The 15,594-nt window shown below is 35.0% G+C and overlaps 1 protein-coding gene across 1 annotated transcript in view; it reads right to left on the bottom strand.

The window, feature by feature from the left end:
- The window catches only part of DOCK7 (dedicator of cytokinesis 7), a 166,018-nt gene that overhangs the window by 62,148 nt on the left and 88,276 nt on the right, over nucleotides 1-15,594 (bottom strand). The window contains exons 23-29 of the mRNA XM_010833923.1: nucleotides 11,098-11,190; nucleotides 9,805-9,894; nucleotides 8,787-8,882; nucleotides 5,801-5,941; nucleotides 5,593-5,706; nucleotides 3,829-3,999; nucleotides 1,519-1,658 (exon numbers count right to left, since the gene is read on the bottom strand). Of these exons, the coding sequence (XP_010832225.1) occupies nucleotides 1,519-1,658; nucleotides 3,829-3,999; nucleotides 5,593-5,706; nucleotides 5,801-5,941; nucleotides 8,787-8,882; nucleotides 9,805-9,894; nucleotides 11,098-11,190 (845 nt within the window). The remainder of the gene's footprint in view (nucleotides 1-1,518; nucleotides 1,659-3,828; nucleotides 4,000-5,592; nucleotides 5,707-5,800; nucleotides 5,942-8,786; nucleotides 8,883-9,804; nucleotides 9,895-11,097; nucleotides 11,191-15,594) is intronic.

Below are 15,594 nucleotides of genomic sequence, written 5' to 3'. Positions count from 1 at the left end.
AAGATGCTCAACATCACTCATTATCAGAGAAATGCAAATCAAAACCACAATGAGGTATCATTTCACGCCAGTCAGAATGGCTGCGATCCAAAAGTCTACAAGCAATAAATGCTGGAGAGGGTGTGGGGAAAAGGGAACCCTCTTACACTGTTGGTGGGAATGCAAACTAGTACAGCCACTATGGAGAACAGTGTGGAGATTCCTTAAAAAACTGGAAATAGAACTGCCTTATGACCCAGCAATCCCACTGCTGGGCATACACACTGAGGAAACCAGAAGGGAAAGAGACACGTGTACCCCAGTGTTCATCGCAGCACTGTTTATAATAGCCAGGACATGGAAGCAACCTAGATGTCCATCAGCAGATGAATGGATAAGAAAGCTGTGGTACATATACACAATGGAGTATTACTCAGCCATTAAAAAGAATACATTTGAATCAGTTCTAATGAGGTGGATGAAACTGGAGCCTATTACACAGAGCGAAGTAAACGAGAAAGAAAAACACCAATACAGTATACCAACGCATATATATGGAATTTAGAAAGATGGTAATGATAACCCTGCATGCAAGACAGCAAAAGAGACACAGATGTATAGAACAGTTTTTTGGACTCTGTGGGAGAGGGTGAGGGTAGGATGATTTGGGAGAATAGCATTGAAACATGTATAATATCATATAAGAAATGAATCGCCAGTCCAGGTTCAATGCAGAATACAGGATGCTTGGGGCTGGTGCACTGGGATGACCCAGAGAGATGCTACGGGGAGGGCAGCAGGAGGGGCGTTCAGGATGGGGAACACGTGTATGCCAAAACCAATACAATATTGTAAAGTAATTAGCCTCCAATTAAAATAAATAAATTTAAATTAAAAAAAAAAGAAATTCAGAAAAAAAATAAAAGAAAACAGCTATTAAGATAGAAATACCCTACAAGGATCTTAGATCACAATACATTTATAGAAAAGCTGTTTCTGCAAATTCAAATCATCAGACAATGAACTCTTCTTACTATATCAATTTTCAATAATTCTTTAAAAGTGTGGAAGTTTTTAAAACAAGTTTACTTGTTTATAGAGCAAATTTTGAAGTACATGCTATATATTATTAATATGATAGCAAATGACAAATTTTACTCCCAAAGAATCAAACAGATTAGTCTATTTTCCTTAACTGAATTGTGCTTATTGCATATCAACAAATCTGAAAGTCCATCTACTAACATGCACAAATATTTCAGGTACTACTAAGAAGGAGAAAAATACTACCAACTAAACCATGATAGAATATGATACATGCTAACTTTAAGACAAACATCAAATTCAGAGATGACAAAAATGTCTTTCTTAAAACTGATGAAATACAGAAAAAACATGAGTATGGAACTTAGTGAACAGAGAAGTAGAAGAAGAATGGTAAAGAATATTCTTTGGAGTCCCAGAAAGTTAAGTGGGATACTTCTGTTCCACTGTCCAAAATCAAACTGATACTGTACACAGCAAAACTGGTCTACTCACCCTTCAGCATCAGGGTCCAAAATGACAGCCAGCTCTGTTAACACAAGTCCTGCCAAATAATGCTGTTGGCGGAAAGGCACAGACAATTCAAACATATTTGCAATCTTCTGGTCTTGGACATTGGTGGAAAATCCAGAACTCTGTTTGGGAGTGAGGTAGAACAAAACTATAATAGCTATGCAACAAAACATTCTATAGACAGAGCATTACAACAAACGAGATGTGAGCATCAAATAGAGTGAGAGCGAGACAAACATTTTAAGTTAATTTTTACATTACTATTATTAACACTGGAGAAAGCACCTGCTCTTACTTTTGGTATAGGAAACTATGATGAAATAACATTTTAAATTACTTTCAATTTCCTTTTTTTCATATTAAATTTTTTTATCTGATTTTTCCTTTATACTTTTAGCCACTAACTATTTCACTATCATATTCTGAATGGAAAAAAGAACTAAATCTATATGATGCATTATGTACTCACTGTTGAGTACAAGAGAAATATTCATAGTCAAATGCTATTGGTTTCCAGAGAAATTTCAAATACTAATGAAGCTGTTTTTTTCAGGGAAAATACTCTCTCTAGAAAATTACTATTATTTTTTGGTTCATTCAGAGTTTTTACAAGTTTTCTAATACTGAAAAATAGCATCCCCCAAGATACAGTTCAAGGCAAGAATGTCCTCAATCTTATCACCCTTTAATCCATATTCAAGACCAACAATGTGAGGTTTCTTACAACAGACTTCAGATTTCTCTATGGAGAAATCACCTTCTTAGTAAGTATATAAAACTATTCAGGTCCCTACCTCCCAAAGAGTGATGTCTCTGTCATCTACTAGAATCTGAAAATTATGCAGCTAGATGAGAAAGTAGGGGATGACGGGACATTGGAAGAAATTCTATTAATTTCTTGGCTGGAGAAAATGTTCAGCAGGGAGTCAAGTATAAACAAATGTGTTTCATTAAAGGTTTAAGGAACTTTACCTATGATTAATTTGTCCTTGATTGTATAGCCATATCTTTGACAGAGGATGGGGGAAGAGAACAAAAGACTAGCCTCATTAGTTATTAGAAGAAACGCATCTTAGCCAGGTAAAAATATGTGGAAATAGGCTGATCCTTAAGAATTTTTGCAAAGGTAAAAAATGAGAAGTTGTGGGTGATCTCCGTGTTTTTCAATCTTTCTAAGTAAAGTTCAAAATTTTCTTTATCAAACATCTGAGATTGATCTAGTGTAGTAAATTACTTTCAGGAATTAAAAGTCTCAAAAGCAAACTTAAAAAGAGTTCAGATCACCTTTGACTTTAGACATTAAGAATATAAGGAAGGGACTTCCCTGGTGGTCCAGTGGCTAAGACTCTGTGTTCCCAATGCAGGAGGCCTGGATTCAATCCCTGGTCAGGGAACTGGATCTCACATGTCACAAGTAAGAGTTCATATGCCACGACTAAGACCCAGCACAGCCAAATTTTTTCAAAAAAACAATAGCTTAAGGAAGTAGTTTGTTTGTCTTAGGAATTATATAGCAAAACATTTCCCTAGGAGGGAACATCTAGACTCCTCTGATACTAAAACCACAAAATCCCTTCATTTCAATCTATATGACAGGACACATAATAATTGCTATGATAATCTTTTGTCATCTTTAGAGCAATTATTAGGCACCCTGTGAAAACCCATGAACAACACCTAGTTTCCTTTGGGTTCTCTGGATACAAGAGAGGCAGGAAGGGCTTTGCCAGGACTGCATTGCTGTTTTACTTCTTTCTCTGCTAAGTATACTTCATTCCCTTTCCTTCCATAGGAACTGACAGCTAATAAACATCTTGCCCCCCCCAAACTCAGTCTGTGTCTGCATGAAGAAAACCCAACTTGTGAAAACATCAAGTGAGTTTATTATGTAGGTGAATTCACTCCCTTGTGCGCAAATCAGTCAGAGGGGTACAACAAAATGGTTAGAACTTAGACCTAGAATAAAGCCAACATGTGCCATGGACCAAAGCCCAGCTCTGCCAGTTTTTACTAAGTGACCCTGGGTAAGTTACTGATCTTTCTGTGTTTCAGTTCACCTGTAAAAAAATAATAATAGTAGTAATAGAATGTACCTCTTAGGGTTGCAATGAAGAGCAGTAAATGATTAATATTTATAAAGCACTTAATCATTTACTACTTACAAAGCCCTGAGTATGGAGCCTATCACACAGTTATTATTCACTAGTGTTACTTTTCACTTTTCCCAGCATTTAAAATACTTTTTCCACAAATGCAGGCTTAAAAAAATTTTTTTTCATACATTTTGCATACCTGAGACGTTGCAGAAGAAACAGAAGGTGATGGTGATGCAGGTGGAGTGAGCAGGCTGCAGGGTAAGTTTAAGGTAACATAGTGCTCATGGCTGCAGATGATTCGCAAAAAATCAAGCCTCAAGGACACCAGGACACTTGGACTTGGTAATGAATACAGCTTTGAAGATACCTTGTAAGCATTGCAGAAATTAAAAAAAAAATACCAATTGAACATATCATTTCTCTAATACCAACACCAGAATGATGAATTAAAGAATTAGAAAACAGTACTCAATGGACAGCTTTGGATTTTGTGGTTTAAGTAACATTGTCAGCTTTTTCCAGAGTTACTGCTAAAATAAAAAACTGAGAACTACAAGATTTACTGTATAAATCCACTGACAAGGTGCATTCTTAAAGCCACATTCTTATATTTCCAATACAGCATTAATATTTCCACCTCTCAAGGATATTCTTTCTGAAGAAAAATTATACTATCAAAGTAACTTTATAAAAAATTATCCATTCTTTTTTCAGCACTTTGTGCTAAGCTATATTTATAACTATCTGTTTTCCCAACTACACCATTATTTATTTGAGACAGTTATAAACTGACTTATTTTAAGAGTTTTAGCATCCCTAGAGTCCAGCTTAATGTGTGGCAAATGTAGGAGGTTAATAAAGAATAAAGACAGGACAGGTTTTGAGAGCAATAATACATGAAATTTCAAGGGAAACATTACGAATAATACATTGTGTGGCAAATACTTGCCAACAGATCAGTGCCCATGCAGTTTCAACTTCTCTATTAAAAAACAGAACAGGGATTTCCCTGGTGGTCCAGAGGTTAAGACTCCAAGCTCCCAATATACAGGGCACGGATTCAATCCCCAGTCAGGAAAGATCCCACATGATGCATGGCTCAGCCAAAAAAGAAAGATACACACAATAATGGCATCCAATTGAACAGATTTTCAAAATTCTAAGTAGACTGCCAAATAGCATTTTAAACCAGTAGTTCCCCTAAATTAATCTGTGGACCAGCAGGGAAGTACTTTACAAGCACTGTTTCCCACACTCCCCACCCTACCACCAGATTCAAACTCCTCAATAATGCTGGGATGGGACACAAGAGACCTGTATATTTTTAAAGCTGCCTTAAAAGGCAATTCTAGGATGATTATATAACTTTCTACCCAAATGGTCTACCAGGACAAATAACTAATGTCTTCTAAAAGCCAGGTTTCATTAATCAGCTGAAAATTTTAACACAAAACCAGCTGTTTGTAGACAAGTTCCAGGATACTTTTAGTTTAGAAAAGGCAAGATGGTGATATTTTAGACTTGGGTAAACATCTGCCCACGATTCTAAACTCTACAATGTCTAGGGCTTCATCATGAGGAATACACAGCAAAATGCAACTGCTTTAAAAATCACATAAGCTAGAAAAGGTTGGGTTAGCTGTTCATTCAGTAAAAATGCTACTCTGGCATGGCAACCTGGGGCTGTTTTACATATAGACTACTGACTTGATGGTATACTTCTAAATGGGAATTAAAGAGTCATGAGTGGGCCAGGAAAACTCAAGGAAAAGATGGCTCTACTGATAGCAGCTTGCCATAGTTCTATGAACTGATAAATGTGATTTATTTTTGCCTTACTAATAAATATAACACTTTTAAAAAATATCACTATATAAATGTGTTCATGAAAGTTTCTTAGCTCTAGCCCTTAAAGAGCAAACACAGAATTTAAATTATTTCATTACTAATTATACTTTACCTGTTTATAGCAGGTCTTTATAAGGCTAAAGACAAATCCTCTGTCCATAACAGACAAGAGATCATTGAGAAAAAATGCAAGGCTTGTGTTGAGTCTCTCAACCATTTCTGTGTCCTGGGAAACAAAATGAAAAAAGAAAAACAAAAGTATGGTAGTTTAATGTGTGCCTGAAAGACTGACTTAGTTTTTAAAAGTAAGTTATCATTACCTTCTGAAACCGTGAAACTATATCACTAGCAATTGTGCTAACAAGAGCAGCAATGTCATCCATGAAACGTTCTGGAAAACGAGTCTTCCTTGGCGCATCGAGTTTATCATTAAAGTATAAATGATGCACCATGCTCTTTACCTGAAAAAAGAAATAAGCCATTAGTTCAATTTCCTTTTTTAAAAAATTGAAATATAATTGTTTTACAATGTTGTGTTAGTCTGCTGTACAGGAAGTTGATCAGCTATACGTATACATATATCCCCTCTGTCTTGGACCTCCCCTCACCTCACTCCATCCCACCGATCTAGGTCATCACAGAGCACCAAGCTGAGCTCCCTGTGCCATAGAGCAGTTCTTATGGGTGTAACTAGCAGTTACAGAACCCTAAACTTTAGGGTCATTTCTGTCAATATACCACATGATTTAATAGAAGGCTAAAATACTCTTAACTCCTCAAAGATTATGAAAAAGTTCCCTACAATATTTTGTATGTTGTAAAGAAGTATCAAACACCATACAACTCAATCTCTGTAACACCTTCATAAAACTATTCTGGCTATCAATGGGAAAAAAATTCTGGGTATGTCAACAGAAAAAAATTTTCATCCTTTGAAATTACTTTAAGTCAAATCTTTCTAAGACTCAGCAACTGTGCCATTCCATGTCCCCTGCAACTGGTAGCTTTGAGTGATCAGAAATCTTGACTGCATGTAGTATCTTTAGCACTTAGCATCCCGTGGCATGATGAATACATATTAAGATTAAAATGCTAGATAAAAATCAAAGTAATTTCAATTTACAAAACACTTTTAGACATAAATTCTTATCACAGTGTGTACAGTAAAGAATTTTAAATTCAGGGAAATTAATGACAAGATTTTACAGTTGGTAAAGAGTAGAAACAAGTCAAACTGTACCATTTTGACTATTTTGTGTTTTAAGAAATCCGAACATACATATAAGGCTATTGATCTTATATTAAAAGCACATGAATTACAATTTGATGTTTAGTCTCAGGGGGGAAAAATGTGTTACCTATCACTAACATATGGTCCCTGATTTATTTTTTTGCTGAAAAGCAAATCTCAAGAAGAAATGTCTTTTTAAGGGAAAAAAAAAAACTTTTTCTGAAGTATAGTTGATTTATAATGTTGTGTTAGTTTCTCGTTACAGCCAAATGATCTAGTTTTGTATACATTCTTTTTCATATTTTTTTCCATTATGGTTTACTTCAGGATACTGAATATAGCTCCCTGTGCTATACAGTGGGACTGTGTTATTCATCTACTTTATATATAGCAGTTTGTATCTGCTAATCAGAAACTCCTAATTTATCCCTCTCCCATCCCCTTTCCTTTTTGGTAACTCTAAGTTTCTTTTCTACCTCTGAGTCTGTTTCAGTTTTGTAAATAAGTTGATTTGTAGCATATTTTAGATTCCACAAATAAGTGATATCATATGATATTTAACTTTCTGACTTATTTAGTATGGTAATCTCTAGGTGCATCCATATTGCTGCAAATGGCATTATTTAATTCTTTTATTTAGTTCTTTTTTATACTTATACTAGAATACAATAGTATTCTATTGTGTATCTATTGGAGAAGGAAATGGCAACCCACTCCAGTACTCTTTGCCTAGAAAATTCTCTTTTTTTTTTTTTGAAAATTCTCTTTTTTATCCATTCATCTGTCGACGGACACTTTAGTTGCTTCCATGTCTTGGCTACTATAAATAGCGCTGCTATGAACATTTGGGTGCATGTATCTTTTCAAATAAGAGTTTTCTCCAGATAACATGTCCAGGAGTGAGGTTGCTAGATCACAGGGCAACTCTAGTTTTGGTTTTTTAAGGAAACTTCATACTGTTTTTCATAGTAGCCACACCAAATTACATTCCCACCCACAGTGTAGGAGGGTTTCCTTTTCTCCACACTCTCTCCAGCATTTATCACTTGTAGACTTTTTAATAATGGCCATTCTGACTGGTGTGAAATAATACCTCATTTAGTTTTAATTCAATACTGAGAATGACTGTGAGTGGCATACTCTAGAACCTCCATTGTTTCTTTTCTATCTTTTTTTGTTGTTTTGCTCTTGTTTCTTCTTATTTTACATAATTTTTGAAAGAAAATTATGTAAAAAGAACAAGTGAAACTTTTTCACCTTTCTATAGATAGAGAGGAAGGGCCTGAGTGCTAGAATACCTGAGTCTGAATCAGAGGTCTGCTGTCTACAAGCTATGTACACTTAAACAAGATCTTAATCTCTCTGTGCCTCGATAATCCCTAGGCCATAGGTCTGACCACATGGTGTGTGTATGTACATTGCTTTTATGTATATATGTGTTTATGTTGTGTGTATAAATATTTACAAAAATATTAATTCATTTGTTTTTAATATCATTTACTGAATTAAGAAAAAATTATTGTTGTTTTTTATTGTCCGTAACCACCGTTTCCCTTTTAAGAGCTTTCACCATTTTAAGAGCTTTCTAGCCATAAAAGTAGTAGGTATCTATAAAGCTCTTTTTATCTGGTATTGCCATTATACACTAGTATGTTTGGACTAAGACTGAATGTATCACAGGTTAAAAAGATAGCTGCTGCTGCTGCTGCTAAGTCGCTTCAGTCGTGGCCGACTCTGTGTGACCCCATAGACAGCAGCCCAACAGGCTCCCCCGTCCCTGGGATTCTCCAGGCAAGAACACTGGAGTGGGTTGCCATTTCCTTCTCCAAAAAAGATAGCTAGCTTCTCCAACTATTCCTAAAAACAGACTTAAAATTAACTTTATAACTCCATCTAAATAGTGCTGATTATCCACAGTGTTATTTAGAGATATAGCAAACATAATTTTTCTTTGGAGGCACATGTAAAACCGTAACATGGACAACAGAGAAAGATTTCTAGGGCAGTAATAACGAGCCAACACAAAATTATTCAATAAGGAAAACAGTATTACAAAATGTGTTTAGTTTGCTCACCATTAACTCAAAAAAGAACCAGGCTTGTTGCAAAGCTGATTCCCGAACGCTGCCACTGCAAACAACCCACTGCAAAGCCAGCTCCTCATGAAAAAGCTATCCAGAAGTAAATCCAAAGTTATTATCAATGCCAGGTCTGCTGATAACACAAATCAAATAATAATGCAAATACAAATGAAGATATAATGAGGATAAGCAAAATAAGGCATGTGAACCATTCAACGATGCAGTGAGGACACCCATTAACGAAACGGCTATTTATACATGTAAGACAGTGGCATGTTGAACAGCTGAAAAAATTACATGTTATCTTGCAGTAAAATGTAATTTTAAAAGGACAGGTGGGAAAGAGCCTCCTAAATTGTACCTGCAAACAGAAACTAGACCGAAAGCTCACAGCTACAATAAAATCTGGCTTTTGTCTTACATATATATTTCAACATATGCAAATACATTCATGAACTTTGCTGGTACAATTTAGGAAATACCTTTAAAAATTTAAACTTTGATATCAGCCATCAATTTTCAAGGTCTCAGGTATTTAAAGTCATTTTATTAAAACAGCAGAAATTTCCTGCCTTATAATGGATATGCATACAAAGCATTTGCAAAATAGTGTATATTATGAAAAAGGACTAACAAAACTGTGCATAAGGGAAGCAAATCAACATATCTTACTAAGAGTGATAATTTTTCTAACTCATCTTCCTTTCCCTGGAGATTTAAAACACAAAACAGAAGCAAGTTACAGAAATAGAATTAAGAGTTGATACAACTTTTTGGTACTAAAATTTGATGATCAAATTTAAGTCACTAAACTAAAAATATTCATCCACAAAGATATAAGCATTACAATAATGTAAAAGGGCCTGCAATGGAAAGGCATGCCCAAAAAGGCATCAGACAAGCAATGCTTGCTCAAATGTATCTTTAAAAGCAATCCAATTATTTTAACATCTTGTTCTGGTTATGTTGGAATTATTTTCCCCCTATACGAATTGTCTTCATATGAATCTACCTTTTTAGTTGGTAAGCGTCCCGTTAATGTTTGTAAGAAACTTGACGTCTCTGTGTGCGAAGACATACGATTACAACTTCGATCCATAGCCTATGGAGTGAAGATGAATGAATGACGAGATAACGTTAAAGTCTGCTGTGAATGACTTTGCACCTCAAGGATTACCTATAATTTTTTAAATAGAGCTTTACTGTGGTTTCAACAACCATCTATTTTATTGCTCATCCCATTTTCACCATTTAAGTTGGTTTAATGACAATGTATTAGAAGTATCAAAATGGCTTCTATATATTTTATCCTTAAAAGGTAAATATTTTAATGATTATATAAATTGAGAGTGCTGCAAAGAATGAAACTTTTATCTCTGTGATATATACACATGCATGTATCTAGTAAGAAAATGCAAAAAGTAAAAACATACTTCTCACTGGTCTCAGACCAAAAAGAGAAATCAAGAATTTTATATTTAATTTAAAAAATTAAAAGTTTAGAATGGTTTCTTTTATGTTTCACTATCATCAAAAATTATGATTCAGATCTGCCATATACTATATTAAATATAAATCATTTATAATAATGAATTTGCAATTAAATTTTTCCCTCAAGAATGAGAGAGAGCATCTTCCTCTAAAGCCAGCACACAGGTGAGAAGTATATTTTGAGGAATCATGCAGTATTAGCTATCAAGCAACTAGACTAAAGTAAGCAAAACCTAGTACAAAGAAGTTACAACAAACTTCATACTTTGCAACACAGCACAGATTAAAACAGATTTTTGTTTCTGGTACTTAATCTTACAGCACGGGGATCATATACTGTTCGTATTTACTTTCAGCTTATTAACAACATTTCTAGTCAGTGATTATGAAGAAAATGACAAGATAATAAATGCTAAAGGAGAATGATACAATAGCTACACTTTAAACCAAAAGCAAATGAAAAACTGTCAGGTTTTTTCCACACGAAATTTTTTTTATTTTAATTCTTCCTGAAGATGTGGTACCCCGAGGGTAGAAACTGTTATCAAAGCCATCAATTACATAAGCAGCAGGCACTGAAACATCAATGGGGTGTACAACGAAGGAAGGAGGAGACAGGAAACAGGAAAGGAGAGTATTACTGGTGCAATTGGTGGTATTCATGCATAGCAGTTGGAAAATGTGCTAAGTAAACAAAAAACACACTTTTTAATGATTAAAAAGCAAGCCACTGAAATCATAGTATATACTAAGAAGTAACGTTCTAAAGGGAAACATCAGCAGCCAAAAAAGAAACCTCTAACATAAACACCACCTGTGTTGATTCTGCACTTGGACTGGGGTTGGATCCCCATGGGGCAGCTTTTGGACCACCAGTGTTAACCCAGGAATTGGAGCGATCTAAACCCTAAGCATATAATAGAAAGCAGTTGGAAAGGAAAGAAATATTACATGTGGCATGCTATATTCTTAAAGAAATCCAGACTTTCCAATGCAAACATGTTTTTAATTAGTACTGTTAAAGCAACCAAAATTTTTAGGCATCTATAGAATATTAGTTAATCAAAATCATCTTATTACATGGTAATTTTTTAAAAATCACAATGAAAATTAAGCATAGTATTTAATGGTAATTTCTCTTTATATAAAAGGATCAACTTTAACTATCAACAAAGTTCCCACAGCAACCATCCCCCCCAAACTCTCTTTAAAGATGATACAAGCTAGCAGCAAACAATTTCCTCTAAACCTAACTGAGGTTTAAAAGAAATCAAAGAAGAAGAACATTCCATTCTTGTTTAAAAGACTTTAAATTTTACTCCATCTGTCATCAACTGAAAATGTCTGTGCAGCAATACTCCGTAATTATATTTGAACTTGCCTCCTCTTTCACTCTCTTTTAGGGACCAATAAGAAAAATTAGGCAAAAATTAAGGAAGAAAAAAAGATGCCCAATATATGCTCCTTCCTAAAAATGATAGTAGATTTGGAGTTGTCTTCAGTCTTATTGTGCTTGTTGAAAGTAAACATAATCATAGTTAGTATTTTATACAAAAACTGTAAGAAAAAACCTTATGCTGGGGCTGTCTGTAAGATCTGCATCTTCATCATCACTATCATCAATTTGAAGTTAATTTTAATATGTATGACTACAAGTGACTTCCCTGGTGGCTCAGATGGTAAAGCGTCTGCCTACAATGCAAGAGACCTGGGTTCAATCCCTGGGTCGGGAAGATCCCCTGGAGAAGGAAATGGCAACCCACTCCAGTATTCTTGCCTGGAAAATCCCATGGATAGAGGAGCCTGGTAGGCTACAGTCAGTCCGTGAGGTCGCAAAGAGTCACGACTAAGGGACTTCACTTTCACTTTCACAAGTGAATTATGTCTATCTTCTCTGAAAGAGGTTATTATGACCCTAGGTAAAGGGAACTGGATGGCATCATCGACTCAATGGACATGAGTTTGAGCAAACTCTGGGAAATGGTGAAGGACGGAGAAGCCTGGAGTGCTGCAGTCCATGGGGTCACAGAGTCGGACATGACTAAGTAACTGAACAACAAAAAGGGAACTGGGGCTTTAATTCAGTTTCTTAAACCTGATCAATCTATTTGAATTATAAAATTCAGATTCTGGGCCCTCCCTCGAGCAATCCTAATTCAGTAATCTGGGCTGGGCCCTGGAAATCTGCTAATGGAACTGAACAAGTTATAAGAGAGTTTTTAGAGGACTGCTGGAGACAACACAAGAGAAGCCAAGTAAAAATATTAGGGCTGAGTATGAGCCCAGACAGAAAGCACCAAAGAGGACAGGTAAAAGAAAACAAAGAGTAAACAATGGTAATCAAGTCTATGTAGACACTAGTATCACTTGGGAAGGTTAAGGACAACCACCACAACACATGTGCAGGGCCCTACCTCTAAGCAGTCAAATAAGAATCTCTGAAGGTGAGGCCTATGCACTGATATTGCAGGAAAGAGGAGAGTGAAGGAAGAGGGAGGGAAAGAGAGAGGGGAGGAAGGGAGGGGAGAGGGGAGGAGGGAAGACAAACTACTAGCTCTCAAAGGCTTATGTTTAGAGGGAGAATATTTCCCCTCCTTTTTTCTCTATTTTTTTTCCAAAAATACAGAGAAGTTCACATGATGATACAGTAACTACCTATTTCCCCTCATTTTTGACACTGAATGTGTAAGATGAGTTAAAGTTGAAATGCAGGTTCTGCTGCTTACTAATTGCAAAATCTAAGGTAAATTACCTAATCTCTTTTTCAGTTTCTTAGCTACAAAATAGGAATAATGATGTGTCTCCTTCAGACTGTAAAGATCAAATTAAATAATGGAAGTAAATCACTGAATGTAATGCCTCAAATATAGAAAATTCTTAAAAAATAGTTTTAATAAAAACTTGCCCTAATGTTTTTAACGCTTCCTAGCAAAGTAAATTGGGCAATACTCAAATACTATAGAATTATTTAATCAGTAAGTTTGTTTAAAATAAAATACCCCTATACAGACTTCTCAGAACTTCATTATATTATTTCAAATAAAAGCAAATCAGCACACAGTATGCTTTTCAGATAAATTAAAACAAAAACTTTCAGTCTCTCAAATTATGTCACTACCTATGCTACAAAAATAACAAAATATTATTTTTAATATTATTTAATAACAAAGTTTTTAATATTATTTTAATAACAGAAAAACAACTGTGCTCTCCCTACCACAAATTTCTACAAAAAGAAAAACAGTAACTTTGTTGTACACAAGTTAACTTTTTAACCTCTTGCTTAACAATTTCCTTTAAGACATGTACGAATACGTAATGTGAGAATAAACAATAACCCTGTTTGTACCATTAATTATATATTATATTCACAATACTGAGACTCTGAACAGTTATAATCACATCCAGTCAAAGCTAACTATTTAAAGAAAACTGGTAGCCAATTTATTTGTAAAGCAAATTATTTCCATAATTTAAATGTCATAAAGTTAAGAATTATATAGAACAGCCTTCAGTTAAACAAATTCATCACTGATATTTACAAATATAGTAACTATATTTATGGATCTCCAGTAGCAGAAGAGATTAACCAAATGTGTGTGCATGTGCATGAAAGTGGTTTTGCTCTGTTTTTGCCAAATCTCTGTAATCTTATTGTTTTGTCCCTTAGACGCAGACAGGCTCCTTCCCTGAACAAGTCAATTTCACTTGCCATCAATACTCATGTTTTAATACAAAGATTTGGCTTTATACCCACAAACCGTCAGCATAGTGGGTTTAGTAAGCTATGCACACAGTAAGTTCTCAATGTTTGAAAAATAAATGAAAAAGTAGGAGACAATACATTAGAAAGAAACTAATTATCAATGTAAAATTGCTCTGGAATTTGACTGACTAATAGCAATGAAGTTCAAACCTGATGTAACCATATATTAGTATTAACATAACTGATTGTTAAAAGAACATTGCTAGGATAAAGAAAGATCAGTTGTGTCAAACAATTATGAAAAGTCTCAAAAGTATGGTTTTATAGACACTAGAGTAACAAAAGCCTGTTTATAGTATTTTTTAATTTTAGTAGCTTCACATTTTGTATTAGGAAATGAAGTCTAACTGAAACATTCATAAAACTAAATTTCTTAAAATGTTTAAGTATTTAATTAATCTTGCTAGCAAGGAGGCAAACAAAAGCATAACTTATTTTTTTTAAGTTGTTTACTCTTGGTAGAGATACTCAATGGTTACTAACATTCTTTCATTGGATAAAGATCTTTTGAGCACCTTCCATATGCTGGACATTATACCTACTTTAGATACATCAGTGAAGAAATATCTCTGCCTTCATGAGCTTATACTCTATAATCAAAGGAGATAAACACTGAAAATAAACATAATAGGTAACTAATTTATATTTGCTACATTAAAAGTAGACAATGTTATCAGTCAAAGAAACAGAGTAAGGGATGAGAAATCCCTGACACAAGGCTGAGGAGAAAGACACATTTAGACACTTAAATAAGCTGGTCAGAGAAGACCCCGTGGAGAAGGCAGTCCTTTGTGTAAAGACTTAGGGAAGTAGGGGAGTTAGTCATAGGATCTTCCTCAGAGAAATGACATAATCCAACTTATGTTTTGTTTGTTTGTGATTTAAGCTTTTAAAGCAGCATTCTGGCTGCTACTGTGTGAAGTGAGTATAGGCTGAAAGCACAGAAACCATCTTTAAGATGATGGTAATTCAGACCAAATGGTAGTATTAGAGGTGGTAGGAAGTGGCTCTACTTTTAACACATGCAAATCTGAACAAAAGGGTATTAAAAATGCAGCTGAGTTTAGAATTCCAGAGAGAGATTTAGAATTCTAGAGAGAGATCTGAAATGTAATTTTTGTTAACTATCACAATATAATGATACTTAGAACAACTGGACTTCATAAGATCACCAAGTCAGGGAGTGAAGAGAGAAAGGAAAATAAGACAAGAGGACTAGAAACCTGGGGCACTTCCAAATTAAGAGATCAGAAAAAAAAAAAATCTACAAAGGAGATTAAGCAGGTATAATAAGTACAGAGGGAAATCAAGAGAGTGTAGTGCCCTACAAACCAATTAAATAGAATAAATCAACAAGGAAGGAGAATTACTGTGTCAAAGCTGCCGTAAGATAGTGGCTCAGTGGCTTCCCTAGTAGCTCAGCTAGTAAAGAATCTGCCGGCAATGCAGGAGACCCCAATTCAATTCCTGGGCTGGGAAGATCCTCTGGAGAAGGGATAGACTACCACTCCAGTACTCATGGGTTTCTCTGGTGGCTCAGATGGT

The sequence above is a fragment of the Bison bison genome, unplaced genomic scaffold (assembly GCF_000754665.1).
Source record: "Bison bison bison isolate TAMUID 2011002044 unplaced genomic scaffold, Bison_UMD1.0 scf7180017863957, whole genome shotgun sequence".
In the NCBI taxonomy this organism is placed as follows: Eukaryota; Metazoa; Chordata; class Mammalia; order Artiodactyla; family Bovidae; genus Bison; species Bison bison.
Note: the sequence above shows the minus strand (reverse complement) of the source record. Positions and strands in the feature narration are given on the sequence as shown.